Source organism: Bombus bifarius, unplaced genomic scaffold (assembly GCF_011952205.1).
Source record: "Bombus bifarius isolate JDL3187 unplaced genomic scaffold, Bbif_JDL3187 scf7180000009201, whole genome shotgun sequence".
NCBI classification, from domain to species: Eukaryota; Metazoa; Arthropoda; class Insecta; order Hymenoptera; family Apidae; genus Bombus; species Bombus bifarius.
This window is the reverse complement of record NW_022884966.1, coordinates 1,415,782-1,431,443: the sequence shown is the minus strand read 5'-3', so window position 1 is coordinate 1,431,443 and position 15,662 is coordinate 1,415,782. Positions and strand designations below refer to the sequence as shown.

The 15,662-nt window shown below is 29.3% G+C and overlaps 1 protein-coding gene across 4 annotated transcripts; it reads right to left on the bottom strand.

Annotated features, from left to right (window-relative positions):
• Positions 1-2,845: 2,845 nt before the first annotated feature.
• LOC117214528 (EH domain-binding protein 1) lies at positions 2,846-13,774 on the bottom strand. 4 transcript variants are annotated; one of them, XM_033460698.1, is made up of 18 exons: positions 13,210-13,773; positions 12,457-12,664; positions 12,197-12,378; positions 11,915-12,126; positions 10,491-10,626; positions 10,174-10,407; positions 9,770-9,959; positions 8,855-9,021; positions 8,550-8,772; positions 8,231-8,401; positions 6,813-6,896; positions 6,607-6,720; positions 6,259-6,459; positions 4,454-4,603; positions 4,167-4,384; positions 3,884-4,072; positions 3,609-3,730; positions 2,846-3,504 (listed from the first exon to the last, which is right to left on the bottom strand). In XM_033460698.1, exons 1-17 carry the CDS (start codon positions 13,311-13,313, stop codon positions 3,649-3,651), a joined length of 2,865 nt encoding a protein of 954 aa, XP_033316589.1. In that variant the 5' UTR covers positions 13,314-13,773; the 3' UTR covers positions 2,846-3,504; positions 3,609-3,648. The 4 variants fall into 4 exon arrangements, with proteins under 4 accessions (XP_033316589.1, XP_033316591.1, XP_033316590.1 ...); XM_033460700.1 differs by lacking the exon at positions 8,231-8,401 and having other exon boundaries at positions 13,210-13,774; XM_033460699.1 differs by lacking the exon at positions 6,607-6,720.
• Between the last annotated feature and the right edge of the window lie 1,888 nt (positions 13,775-15,662).

Here is a 15,662-nt window from a genome sequence, read left to right as displayed (position 1 = left end):
TAATTATATCAATCGCCTTAAGAATATGTTATTGATTAAACTATTAATTCAATATTGATTAAATAATTATTACGAGATACGCTGCATATTCACAACTCTATGTGGTACATACACATGTCTTATAATTATTAATCTTGTATATACACAATTTACTGCTCTCACGTACAGATATAAATATTTGCAGACATTGAAATAATAAATTATTGCTACATTAGTCATAGAAATCGGACATTTTCTGTTACGATATTCGATAAATTAATACTAAAATAGATACAGCGAAGTAAAGAAAATTTAACAGTCACTTTTCAATATTGCAGTTCGATATTTTTCGGTACGTTTTGTGTTATATATATATATATATATATATATATATATATATATATATATATGTCCTAACAATTACCAAGAATATTGAAAAATTTTCATTATTTTAAAATATTGTAAAGCTTTATTATGTACAATAACATTCACTATATAAGGATTAGAAACGCATGAAAGATAACAAAAACGATTCTTAGCTTATTTAAAATTTTTTCATTATCTTTTATATGTTATTACTGAAATCAAATGTGTCTGCTTTGCACACATATTAACATTAAAAGTAAAATTCAGTACTTTTTTACCACCAAACTGAATTTATGGAACATGAAGTACAATCTATTTTATATGTGCATATTTCATGAAAGCATTGCTTTCTATGTATTTGATGATCGATTATGGCAGTTACATTGAGTATGATATGCCTGCACCAATCCCATTATATTATGTTAACTAAGTTTTATTAGCTTAGATTTCTTTACTTTGTAAAGTAACAGTTGCTTAGTACTTTTTGAGTATTATTTTTATATGTATATCATAAAATTGTTAAATAAAAATAAATTTTACATTGCAAGGCAAAAGAATTATATTATATGCACATTGCATACTTATTCTTTACTTATTCTCTGATGTTACAGTTTCTTAGTAGCCATATTAATAACATTAATGAAAAATTAATTATAGAAATTCTTTTAGAAAATTAATTAAATAAATCCGTTTTATTACATGTGTGTGTGTATATATATGTATACAGGGCAGGGCTGGAGGAACTATTAAGTAGATAGAAGGTGATTTTTTATGTAAAAATAAATCAAAAATGTAGAATAAAATTACATTAATTGTCAAGAAAATTCATTTTGATACTATAGTTCCTATTGTTTCTATATAAACTGTCTGCGTGATTTTGCACATATTATTAGATTCAAGATAGAAATTAAATCTTGAATAAAAAGGTTCTATTCAACACTTTCGATTTATTTTTATATAAAGAATGACTTTCTACCAGTTGATGCAATGCTTTCGGTCACACTTTGTGTATATGTAGCAGATTACTAAGTATAAACATAAAATTTCGTATCTAGTTTTGAAACATAAACGAATATACAATTGAGATAAGCTGTCTCCTCTATGATTAAGAAGAGCTGTTTAATCTATGATTAAGAACCTTAGAACAATTGAAAATAAAAACTCATATTAAAAAAGAAAATAGAATGATACTAAAAAATATCATATATTTCTACATTATTTATATGTACTTTTATACATTTGTACACTTGAAAAGTGCAATTATGCCCTTTTATATAGTATTTTATACCTTATGGATATCAATCTAATTTATCTTTATAAAAAAATATTCAGTTAATTATGTTCCAAGGGTTTAGTTTAAAAATTATTTCAATTTTCAATTTTCTTTATTATATTTTCTGTATATATCAGATGTAGTAATATGCCATTATTATGTATCAATAAACATGAACCAATTGTTCATATTGAACATTATAAAATATTTTTTCACAAAGTAATCAATGAGATAGTTGAGCTGTTTTCTATAATAGCAGTGTTATGATACACAAAAATATTCAATAAACATAAAATTGAAATAATATTTAAACTAATAGATTTAGGACATAAATACTTTCGTTCATTTGAGATCAGGATCTTATTATAAAATGATCCTCAAAATCTTCGGATCCCTCCAGCACATTTTGAAACACTATTGACCCAGTCTATAAGTTACGTGGTTTTTATCTTTAAATCAATGTCAATTTACCCATTATTACCTCTATATAATATTATTTCTTCAATTTTTTGGACGCTCATTAATAAATCCTTTTTCCAATGCATATTCAATATAACCAACTTTTGCTATCATAATATGTTCCTAAAAAACATAATTTATTATAATGTACAAGACAATTGCATTACAAGACAACAGAATTCCATCTTGAAAAGCACTTTTCAAGTAGACTAACTTATTAAGGCAATATAGAAATATTTGCAGCATCTAACAGAGTATTTAATTTTCGTTTATAACATACTCTTTCATGTTCCTCTGTTTTAAGAATACAGCTTGTCCCAGTTGTGTAAGATACCCTGTATATACACATAAAATACATTGCTAAAATTACACGTTACGTAATCAAAGCTATAGATAAATGGAATATGTATATTAATTGTCCTATGTTTGTCCTTAAGTTTGTGAATGAATTATGAATTTTTGGCAATTTAATTTTTGGTTATTTTATTTAACATTAATTAAAATATCAATGAATCTGGAAAAGCATATTTAATAGAAATAAAATTTTGAAATAATAATTATTGTATAATTCATTTCATTACTTTTGAGAAAAAGAAATATACGATAATATTTTATACATGCATGAATGTACAAAATTAATTAGGCCTCATATATCATTAATATGGAACCCAGGAATTAATAATGAATATGATACTCTCTATGCATAATTGCATATTACACAATGCTAAAATGACAAATATTTTATAGGCAAATAAACGATTACTTGAATAAAAAAATTAGGATATTTTTATATGGCACAAAATAGACATAATCCATTAAAATCTTTCACAAAATTTTCCATACTATTTTGTAATAACTAATTTCTTTCTTCTTCCTCAAGTGACATATGTATCTTTATATGTAACTTTTTAAGTAACTTATGTAATGTTTAATACTGCTTAATTGCAGATATGACATTATATGTTGCAGCATTTCTTTTTATATTCTTTCGTCACTTATCGAGATTCAAGCACCTTCTTTTAGCAGTTTCCTACGTACCGTATTTTTCTACTATTGCCTTTATAAGACATTAGAATCATAAATGAATCGAACTATAACCAAAATTCATTTTTTCTAGCAACATATTCTTTTTACATATAATCTTTGCAACCTCGTAATAGGCTTCATTGATCTTATGTATTTCTTCGACGGACCAGTTTTTATTTTGAACTTAAAACTACTACAAAATGTAGCATTTTGTTTATGCAGTACTTAATGAATTTGTATAAATATAAAACACGGATTGTGTACAACTTGTATACAGTTCATAGTATAAAATAAGTTTTTAAATATTAATGTTTTACAGATTATAAAATTCTCGATTTTATCTTTGAGAAAAATTTTATTATGTGTTTTCTTTGGCAACCCCACAGCAAAACGAATCGTACCTAAAATTATTTTTAGTTAAAGATCATTTAACTTTTGTTTGGGAAAGATTTTGTATTATTCATTTTTTAATTAAAAAATGTCTGTAATATTTAAGAATACTCACTTGTCACTTTCGTCGTATTGACAGGAGTAAAATTACTGTTTCATTGTATCATACAATTTTTATTTCTTTGAGCTAATCCAGCTCTAGATAAGTTTCGCTCTATTTCGTCATCATCTTCAATACTAAAATATAATAATAATAAAACAAAATGTAACATAACATTCACAGAAAGAACAATCCATAAAATCAGCTTTTAATGTCTATTAATTATATTATACTTATTATATTATGTAATTTCAATAAAATTTAAATATAAATTAACCTTCTATACTTACGCTCTTTCTTGTGTATCAAGATGATGAACTAATTCATCTCTTTTATTTACTATTGAAACTAATTCTTCTAAAAGTAAATTTTCTCTCATTTTTTGTTCAGGAGTTTTTCTCCACTCTTCTACTGCTAATATGCTTCTCAATTCACGGTTTAACAATTCAAAACGTCGTTCTAGATCATCTTCTTTTTCTCTAAAGTATATTACAAATGATAAAAGAACAATACAACAAATATCTAAACAGTATTCAAGATGATTAATAAAATACCAAACACATAGTTACTTACAATATATTCAATTGCATTTGCCTTCTCAATAATGCATTTTTTTTATTGACAAGCGTAAACCAAAGAGACATTAGTCTTTCTGTTTCATCCTCATTATCGCTTTCCATTGCAGCTCGAAGTTGTTTCTCAAGTTTACCAGCTTGAATATCTATTTGAGTTTGTTCTCTTTCTAATGCTTCTAATTCATTTTGAATATATGATGTCATATCTTTTCCCAGCTACATATGAAATGATTCATAAGATATTTGATTCTAACTTAATTCCAAATAAATTAATTTAAACCATACCCCTCTGAGTGTATATGAAGTACCATCAGGGCTAGTTTTATCTGGTGAAATTCTCTCTATTATCTTAGAGAACGAGAATAGAGGAGAACCAGTTTTTTTCTCTGCATCTATTACATTCGAAGTTCCTAGAGTGTTTCCATTATACTCAGACTGAAATATTTATTGTATATAAATTTATATCTCTTATAATGAATATTAAAAATTGTGCTTTGTCATAAGTGATGTAAAGAACATAAATTTCTATTCATTGATGGAGTAAGAGCATTAACATTCAAATCATTTAATATCAGAAATAAAAAACACACCTTTTTTTTTATTAATGTAGAGTTAAGCTACTCTAAGAAACTACTAAGATGGTATAAATATGTCGGGTTTACATTAGAATTAGGGTTAGGGGCGTGAAACGAATCTTCGTTTGGGTTACACGTTGTCGTTATGCAATGGAGAAGACATTGACTAGTGCAAATACGATTATTATAGAACCGGACAAGTAACCGCGATAGTTAGGTGCTCGAGAAACTAATGACAATGATCCTAGGTTCAATAACGAATCCGCGGTCGACGGGATGATAGATGAACGTACTCACAAAATCTAAGTCGGACGCGTAATATTCACTGGTCGTAAAGAGTTACTCCTTTCATCAATGAGATCGCGAGAAAGAATGTCTTTCCCGTCCCGATCATGCCACAGAGGAAAACTATAATGGGGTGTGTCTAAGGACACGAGATCATCGGATTCGTCGAGAAAAGCCTTCGTTCAGAAAGTAAGGGAAATTGGCGTTGCTAATTGGTCAATCTCCATATCGGTGGTTAGAAAAAGATGCTAGCCGCCCTCGAGGGAAAGTTGCTAGTGGAAGACGCCGCTCGTTGAAAAATATGTCTCCCCTATCTTCCCGTAGTTGGGACAAAGACTGTTTGTCTGTTTGAAGGACTTTAGTTAACTAAACCTTAAGATTTATAACGGGCCCTCGAGCTAGCCGAACATGTACTGCGGAGACGCATCGACATCTGGCAATCATCTTACTCGAAGAATAGGGTCTGCGTGTGGCGAGCCACAGGACAGAAACCGTTGGAATGTTTACTGTCGCGTGTCGCCACGAATATTTCTTTTAAGGAGAGCTATAGAATTACTCCATACCTTTGTTAGACAAAGCGTTCATCCCGTGACCGCGGCTACGTTCGGCGACTGACTGTCGCCTCGAGCCCAAGCTCATTATCACGACTCTCGAACAATTACAATCGGGTTGAATAACTACAATTGTTCAATTACAGCTATAGTAGACTCTAGGTTACAATGTTGCGGGATTATCCAAAATTCCAAAGGCTCCGGTATTCTTTCATCTCCGACAAATATAATAGTAATTTTGTAATGATATTTTGTTATAATATTAATTTTACAGTGTTCCGCGAATCATTGCTTAACTGCATTTAGGACTGAGAAGCTATAATATTCCAGAGTAAGGGAAGTTATGTAGGGCTAGATGTATATATTAGGGATTTGGGGGTACTCAAATGTTCGGGATCTAAAATTTATAACAGCAGATACAATTGCGCGATTAAAAAAAAAAAAAGAGAAAGAAGCCATGCTCTTTCACAGTGGCAGACATAGTTTTCTCCAGGGTGCACACCTTGGGAATCATTGCTTTAATAGATGTAATAATAGCATTTGTAACAAAAAAAAAAAGCATCTGTTGGTACTAACAGACTAGTATTTGGATATTAGAGGTTCGAGTACAGAAGTTTTTACTCTATACATACATATTTAAATATAGAAATATTCAATTTTGAACAAAATAATTACCTACCTTTGTACTAAATTTGTCACCTGGAGTAGACGGTGTGATACTACGTCTTGGACTATTATTCTGATCATCTATGGATCGTCTCTCACTATTATTGTCATCATTAATTTGATTTGAAGTAACATTAACACCCATTTTTACTTCCGCTATTAAACGTCTTGCTCTTTCACGTAATTGTTGCTGTCTTTCATCATCATTTTGGCTCTATAAATTAAATGTTATAAAATAAAATATTTCTTAATGCAAAGGACAATCTGATTAGAAACGACAAAGTTAGTGTAAAAAGTATGAAACTAAATGAATGTACACAACTATTCTACACAAAATAATAACACTGAAAAAAAACAAAACCTCAATAGGATAAGCAGCAGTGGAAATAAGGCCAGTTGACTTTGTATGATTCCTAGCCTGTTCTAATAGTTGCCTGGCACGTTCTCTTAATTCGTCATGTCGACTGACTAATGGCTAATATAAAAAAAAAAAAAAAAAAGAAAGAAAAATAGTAAATTAGTTATGACACTACAAAAAAAGTTGGTAAGTATGAAGAAAGTAATTACATGTTGAGAACGTTGTTCTCCTTGCGGTGATGATACACTCTGATATTCAGTACGATTACCCCTTTCACAAACATTGACTGAATCCTATAAAAAGAAGATAAATAAAGTTAGTTCAATTACTAAACTATCGAAAATTTATCCTATATTAAATGTTACGATTTACATTAAGAATATAATCTGCATAATCAACATTCACATACAATATGCATGTATATATACATATATACATATATATATGTAATTTATTATAAATACTAAATATGTAAATTTTTCATACCCGTGTATTTGAATGCAAAATATACATGCAAAATATATATATAAACATATGTGAACATAAAATATGTTGTGCAAATAGTAAATGCATAGCATAAATAAATACATTTTGATGTGTGGACATTTTTCGTACTTTGGTATGAATATTAAGTGCAATTTACTGGAAATGCAAATGAGCAGATGGAAATATGACCATCTTTCATGAACTTCTGTCTAACAATAATTAACTTTATAACTTATTGTGATCTTTGTAAATCTTTAGCATAATATGTGATTACGCAGGTATTGTGATTCTTAAACGAGTGGACATAATACCGTCGAAAAATATCCTCGCCATATTGCATAAGCGAAATTTACACATTTATATCAAAGCATAAAATGTCATTAACCAGAGCCACTAGTATTTTATATTATTTAAAGCGGTTGTTAGTTTTTGGCAGTTGTTAATCGTTTTATTAAAGTATTATAATTAAAATATTTTGAAATGAATAAACATCTCAAAACAAGAATTTATACTACATCTATACCATTTTCTATACTCACTATATTCACATTTATACTAATTTAAAAAAAAAGCAGTACAAGTGTGGACTGCTTTAAAATTATAGATAAGATATCTTTGAAACTATTTCCAAAGAAAAGTAGTTTCATACTTTTTCATTAAAAATTTTGTACACCAATCAGTGTATGAAAAGATTGACGATTCCATTAAAAAATAAAGTTACTCATAAAATCTTTGAAACATCTCCAATTTCAAAACAGACTTTTGTGCTATACGACGTATTGAACTATGATTTATTACTGAAAGTCATCAATTCTATTACTTCCAACTATTTCAAAGCTGTAACTCTATCCCGCCATACAGAAAACCTGATATATTACACCTAAATATCTCTCCTCTTATGTATAAAAATACGACAGTATTACACACAAAGCTTTTATTTTTAAGATCAAACTAAAAATTTCGAAACAGTTTTTGCATTTGATATACGTTATAAGAAGTTGTTGGGAAGTCCTAATACTTTGAGATTACATAAAAAAAATAAACAGAGATGAATTGCTAATGTAGTGTATAAGGAGATAATATAAACTCAATTACATAGCTATATAAAATTCAAATATTTAAACAATTCAAAAATACTAACATTATACATTGGCGTTTCTGATTTGTTAATTGAGATTGATTGAGACCACTTTTCATCAATTATTTGAATATTTTCCTCTTCTTCATCAGATCCGAAAGGATCTGTTAATTGTCGACGAGTCATTAATATAGGGCGTTGCTGTGCTTGTGATATTCTTGGCGGAGATTTACTCTGTGTATATAATTAATAATGAAATAATGTCAGTCACAAAATACCTCCTTATCACTCATTTAAAAATAGTTATTTATAACTGTGACACTATAAATGTAACATAACAATACATAGAAGTTATTTATCCATTATAAATTTACTTATATACCTTTTCTCTAGATGAGTACTTTTCTTTAGTTGGTGACAATACTTTCTCCAGAATACTTTTTGAACTAGCTAGTATAATATCTTTAACATCCTTAACACTTGATGGTGATTTATCCTTATTGCATTGATCATGATCTTGATTTTCCATATTCAAACTTAGATGCAACTTATTTTTTAAGGAATCAATATTAATGTCCTCTTTCTTATTATCAAATGGATTTGATCTAGAGAAAAATGTTGTATCTTTATTGTCCTTTCTAATATTTCAAAAAAATTAAAAATATTAATAATATAATAAAAACATACCGTCTGTTGCTATCAGTTTTATTATTTTTATGTTCCATTTGATCTTTTTTACGTAAATTAATTATTTCCTGACCAAACAGTTGCACGCTTACATCTGAATTATTGTCTGTATTAAATCTTCCAATCATGTAAGATGATTCATCTGTAGTTTTACCTATCTGATGTACCTGAAAATATGAAATAACTTTTTTTTCTGAAAAAGTGTACAATAGTTTTTATATTGTACATATCACTTTCTAGATATTTAATAAATTATATGTGTAACTTGATCACAAATGCATAGTATACTTTGTGTACAGGAAATTAATATAATAAATAAATGCATACATATGTGTGTGTGTGTGTGAAAATGTTTTTTATTTTATGAATTACATTTGCTAGCTTTATATTTGCTCAATAAAAAAGTAATTTTAAATACAAAATGAGAGATCAAGATTAATGTATGTATTGGAGACAGAATTGAAGAGAGCTCCTTGTCATTCAGTACATTAAAGAGTATTTACAGAATTCAATGTTGTTATTTTATTCAGAATGAATAAATTTGATTTTATGTAATTTTTCTATAAAATGGACAACAAAACAAATAAAAAAACAAATAATAGTAAAGATGGTAATTTAATTCTGTAAAAAAAGAAGAAAGAAAAAATACTATAAGAGATATCGAGTGCAGAATTAAATTCAAATGGACATTCTTAAAAAGACAGTAAAAGGCTCAAATTAAATCCCTGTAGAAAGGGATTTAAATTTCTGTTTAGTACAATTGAACTGATCATATCTTTTTTTGACAGATTGTTTCATATTAAAATCAAATTAGATATATATAAACAACTACTCCTTTGGATTTATGGATAATATAATTAAAAAAGTTAATTCTAGATACAGAAAAGTAAGACATCAATGAAATTTGTTAAATACCTCTAATTCATGACCAGTAAAATGTGCTCTCAATTGGTACAAGTAAGTCATTACAGCTAATTTATCAGGTACAGTTAGTATATCCATATCTGCTGGTTCTATTACTCTAGGTATACCAAGAGCTTCTCCAGCATCAAATGCTTTCTTACAGTTACCCTTTACATCATGTGGTAATAGTGAATCTATGTCTCTGAAAATTATTATTAAAATACTTATTACAAAACAGTGTAGTATTATTTTTATTAAAATTAAAAATAAATAATTTACAATAAAATGTAATTTTAAGCTATACATTTGTAAAAAATCATTCTATTGATCTTTAATATTATTAAGCCATTTTATATTTTTGTATTATTATATTTAATATTATTAAGATATTTCGAGATGCGTTTTCTAATACATACATAAGATCTGGTCTGAAATGGTGTATTATTGAACAAAATGCCATTCCATTCCTCCAAGATGTTGTAAGATTGGTAACTTTTACGCCAGTATAATCTTTAGTTACTTCTTTGCACCATTCCAATAAATCCTGACCCGGAGTAATTTCTTTTAATCTAGGAATATTGGCATCATTCTTTTTTAGTTCTAGTGGTTGTAATGGTAATCTTACTAGTGCACTATGTTCGATATTTTTACTGCAATAGTAATGAAACATTTATTAAAAATATTAAATTGTGGAACAATGAATCTTAATTTTCCTGATCAATTATTAACATACTTGTTTTCAACAGTTATGGTATCCTTTAAGGGTGATTTTTCTTTGAAAGAATCGCCAATACCTGAAAGACTAACATCACGCATGATGTGATCGCCATCATTTACAGGAGTAGTATCATCTTTTGATAAACTTGCCACTGCAAAATGTGCATTATGATTAAGATATGAATTAATGATACATTGCGTACATTGTGCAAAGTTGAAAAGATTACTAGGAGAATGCTACAAGAATAAAGGAGATACTGCTCTCTATCATTCACTGTCAAGCATTGATATATTGTTTTATTTGTATAAGTGACATTTTCAGCCAATATAAGAGCTTATTCATATGTCGGAGAAGCGTCAAGAATAAGGTTGTGGGTGTTTGATAAATCTTCATTGGAATCGGCCATCGTCGTGTTATAACGAAGGTACGGTCTGTTAATACGAGTATGGATGCTACCGACTCGACAATCAACCGCGGCGGTTGGACACTCGCGATACTAGTGATGTTGGTCTTAGGTTCAATAACGAATCCGCGGTCAACGGGATGATAGATGTACGTGCTCACAAAAATCTAAGTCGGACTCTTTGCGAAAACGTGGAATATGCACCGAGCGTACAGACACTAAGTAACTCGCTAATACGACCTCACAAGAGAATGACTCTACGTCGCGATGATGCTGCAGAGGAAAACTATGATGGGGTGTGTCTGAGGACACGAGATCATCGGATTCGTCGAGGATAGCCTTCGTTCAGAAGGTGAGGGAATTTGGCATTACTGCTAATTGGTCAATCTCCATATCGGTGGTTAGAAAAAGATGCTAGCCGCCCTCGAGGGAAAGTTGCTAGTGGGAGACGCCGTTCGTTGAAAAATAGGTCTCTTCTATCTTCCCGTAGCTGGGACAAAGACTGTTTATTTGAAGGACTTTAGTCAACTAAATCCTAAGATTTATGACGGGCCCTCAGGCTAGCTGAACATGTACTCCGGAGACGCATCGACATCTGGCAATCATCTTGCTCGAAGAATAGGGTCTGCGTGTGGCGAGCCACAGGACAGAAACCGTTGGAATGTTTACTGTCGCGTGCCGCCACAAATATTTCTCTTAAGGAAAGCTATAGAATTACTCTATACCTTTGTTAGACAAAACGTTCATCCCATGACCGCGGCTACGTTCGGCGACTGGCTGTCGCTTCGAGCCCAAGCTCATCATTACAACTCGCGAACAATTACAATTGGATTGAATAACTACAATTGTTTAATTACAGCTATAGTAGACTCTAGATTACAATGTTGCGGGATTATCCAAAATTCCAAAGGCTCCGGTGTTCTTTCATCTCCGACACATATAATTGGGTCTATCAGAAACAACCAATCAGACTCGCATTCCTTTGACTAGTCATCTTTTCTCTGTACAAAACAAGTAATTAATATTTAATTCATACCACTTATTGGAGTACTAGGTAATTCACTTTCAGTAAGACTACTTGTCATTAAGTCAAGCTGAGCAGAGATATCTAAAATTTCATCAATGTTTTTTCCTGATACTTCTTCAACATCTTCCGGTATATCTTCATTATCAAAATCATCTAAAGGTGCAATATCGCTATTGTTATTAACTGACATCAAACTAGCCATACTCTGCATATCTTCATCCCTGATTGAAAATTATAATGAATATTAAATTTAATTAACTATAAATTAAAGGTTAAAAAACATTTTCTTACGTTGCTTTTCCTTCTCTTAAGAAAACACAAGATAAAGTACATTCTAGTGCAGCACTAACAATTTTTTTTGATGTTGGCTTTAAATCCAATTTAAGCTGTTGTTGACTAGATTCTAATGTCGCATATTTTTTCATATTTATATTTGTCGCAGCTACATGTCGTCTTTTACCAGTAGAAGAAACCTAGTTGTATTATATTAATGTATTAATCCATATTTAACATAATAATATTTGCAAATGTCTGTATCTATTCTTTCTTACATCTTCGATGACAAATGTCCAATCTTTATCTTCCAATTCATGGGTCCTTGGATCTTTAAACAAAGTTACAGAAACTGTATGATTATCAGGAACTGCCCAACTAATAACACCTTTTAGTGGATCACTTAAGCTAGGTTCCCAATCTAGTGGTTCTGAACTAACTCTTCTACTACGTCTTGTCCATACAACACTTAGTTTGTTTGGCTTCCTATATAATGTTACAATATAGTTTCTGGTGTATTTATGTATGTTTATGTAATATAAAATAGTTTCTAATAATATTTGTATGCATCACATATCTTATATACAAAACAGCTAAAATATGTTATATACATAAATATGCTATAGAGGTAAAGCTATAATTAATGATAAGAGTTACATTTTATCAATTATTCTTTCACATTGTTGTTTACTATAAATATTGTCACAGAGTCATAAGTATTTATTTATTTGTAATAGATATTTAATATCTTAAACCAGTTATATTGTGTAAGTACCTATGCTTGTGTGAAATGACAGAATGTTACTCTTTTTCTGCAATGTTCTAATTTAGTATAATAATTCCTTTTCAAATTGATTTGTAAATACATGTATATACAAAGTTTTGAATAATAATATATTAATAGCATTTTATGTAATAATGAAATGTTTCGTGTACGTGTTCCTTACGATATATTAAGTACAAAAAGAATCACTGACGATAAATATTGATTCGCGTTAATAATGTTGAAAAAATACATATATATCACTCACCATTTTGTTGTCGTTTCTAAACTGACTTCATGATACGACACGGTGAATTGAAATTTCGCGGCTCTCTTGTTTACCCGTTGTAATCGTTTCCAGACGGAACTCATTTTTTATTGAACTATTTTTTCAATGATCTTTACAGTATTTCCAACTTATAATGATTTACGAACGATTCGGCTATGACACATCATCTTTCGTCGAAATTATGAAAATTGAGAAATCAGTCACTCTCTCTCTTGCAAAATATACGAATCAATTTTTATTTCTTTGAAGTTATTAAAGTATTAAATTAGTAAGATACTCTAATCATTCATATATATGTGACATTTTCACTAATGTAATATGAATAGGAGCATATATTTCCTTATTCATTAATTCATGAATTTTTCAAGATATTACGCATTTCATTATTGTGTTATAGACGCAGCGTTACCTACGCACAAAACAATATATTTTGATAGCACACTGATTAACAACACCTACAACCACGAGATTAAAAACTTTCTGAATCAACTCGATCTCATACTCTGACGAAAGTTTCGTCACGAAACCTTCCAACTTATTGATCTCATACTATACGACTCTATGATAAGAAACTTGGTTATAATAAACTGAATAGATTTTGTTTAATAATAATTTTTAAATTCGCATAGTTTCAAGAGGATCGAATCGTAATCTTAATAAATTTTATTAAATATATATAAAGTTAACAATTAGAACTGTTTTATATAAGAGACTAATTTTATTTTATTAATATTAATCTTTCTATTAATATTAAGTAAAATTAATATTAACTATATATAATAACGACATGCATTATAAATAAATAATCTAATATATAAATAACACATTAATCTAAATAATTCATACATTAATGTCGTTGTAATTGTAGAACCTAGAGGTTGTTACTAACTTCGTGTCATAATTCGACCGAAACATCCTCTCTAACCTTTATTTATTCTATGAATTTGCGCATGCTTGTTCGCTTAAAATCAAATTTAAAAATTACAATTCTGTACTTTAAATATTGACTCCCTAGTTAGTAGAAAAGACAGTATTGTTTTGATAATGCTTAAGATACGTGACATTTTATTCGGGAGAGTCCACGAAATTTTTTCATCTTAATAGCAATTCGATAGTTGCTACTGTTTACTATCAAAGCACAAACATTGCATAAACAAAGCAAAAACATCTCTAGAGTTGAAAATTTGCTATTTTTTCCATTCGAAGTTTAATATTCTATAACTGTTTATTATATATTTAAAACATTTTTAACAAACAAGGATAAAAAATTACTTTTCTATAATGATGGATGAACATACTAAACCAACTTAGTTTGAATTGTTTTGAACAACAGTTGATTCGAATCAACCATTGTTACCGACGTATTTGAAATTATGCGGTTTCGAATGAAATATCTACATGTGTGTTCGACTATAGCACGATCACATAAATCTATATGATCGTAGACTATAATTTAATACTTCCAATTAGTCGACAGAATTTGGGAACCCCGTTGGTATTAAGTACGAATAGATGTTTATTAATAAGGTAACAGTTAAATGAACGTCTATAAAAATTATAAATTAGAGAGGAGAAGAAAAACAATTCTATTTTTCGTTGGAACATATTTTCTTACCCTTAGCGTTAAACAAAAAAAACTCGTCGGTAACGTCGAGCGTGTACTGTTACAAGTCGACAAATTTCTGGAAAAGATGTTTTCAATAGTGACCTTATTGTCTTTCAAATAAAGAAATAATATCAGACTGACCGGGGAGATGCGAATAGAATGTAACACGCGTCATCTGATTCAATATATTTCGATAAATTACGACGAACAAAATGTATGAATTGAAAACGTAGATACCTGCGTTTAGTAGTTTTATTTGATTAAAGAAAATATATCAATATATAGGGCACCTAATGGTGATACAATTTTAGATTGAAATAAAATAATATTTTTGCTCGGAAAATTTTAATTATATTAGGTCATCCCATAAGTTCGTGCCGTTTTTCGAGCGGTTATATATGTTAAGATTGTTTACATACCTATCAGTTTCATGAAAAAATGTAATCCCCCTCTCGTTGTACAACTTCTTCCCATTTTTCTGGTGGGGCCATTATTCCGTCTCGATAAAAGTTCTCTTGTTTTTCTTTAAAATAATTTTCTAAGCTATTTTTGAGAATGTCAATATTTTCAAATTTTTTACCTACTAAAAAGTGTTGTAATGCTCTGAACAGGTGGTAATCAGATGGGGCAATGTCTGGGGAATATGGGGGATGTGGTAAAATTTCCCAATTAAATTCAGAGAATTTTTTTGTAACTTTTCGCAACATGCGGTCTAGCGTTGTCGTGATGGAAGATAACCTTGTTCCTATTCACTAAACCTGGTCGTTTTTCAGCTAGTGCTTCCCTTAATTTTTCTAACAATATTTATCTGAATTAATGGTATCAC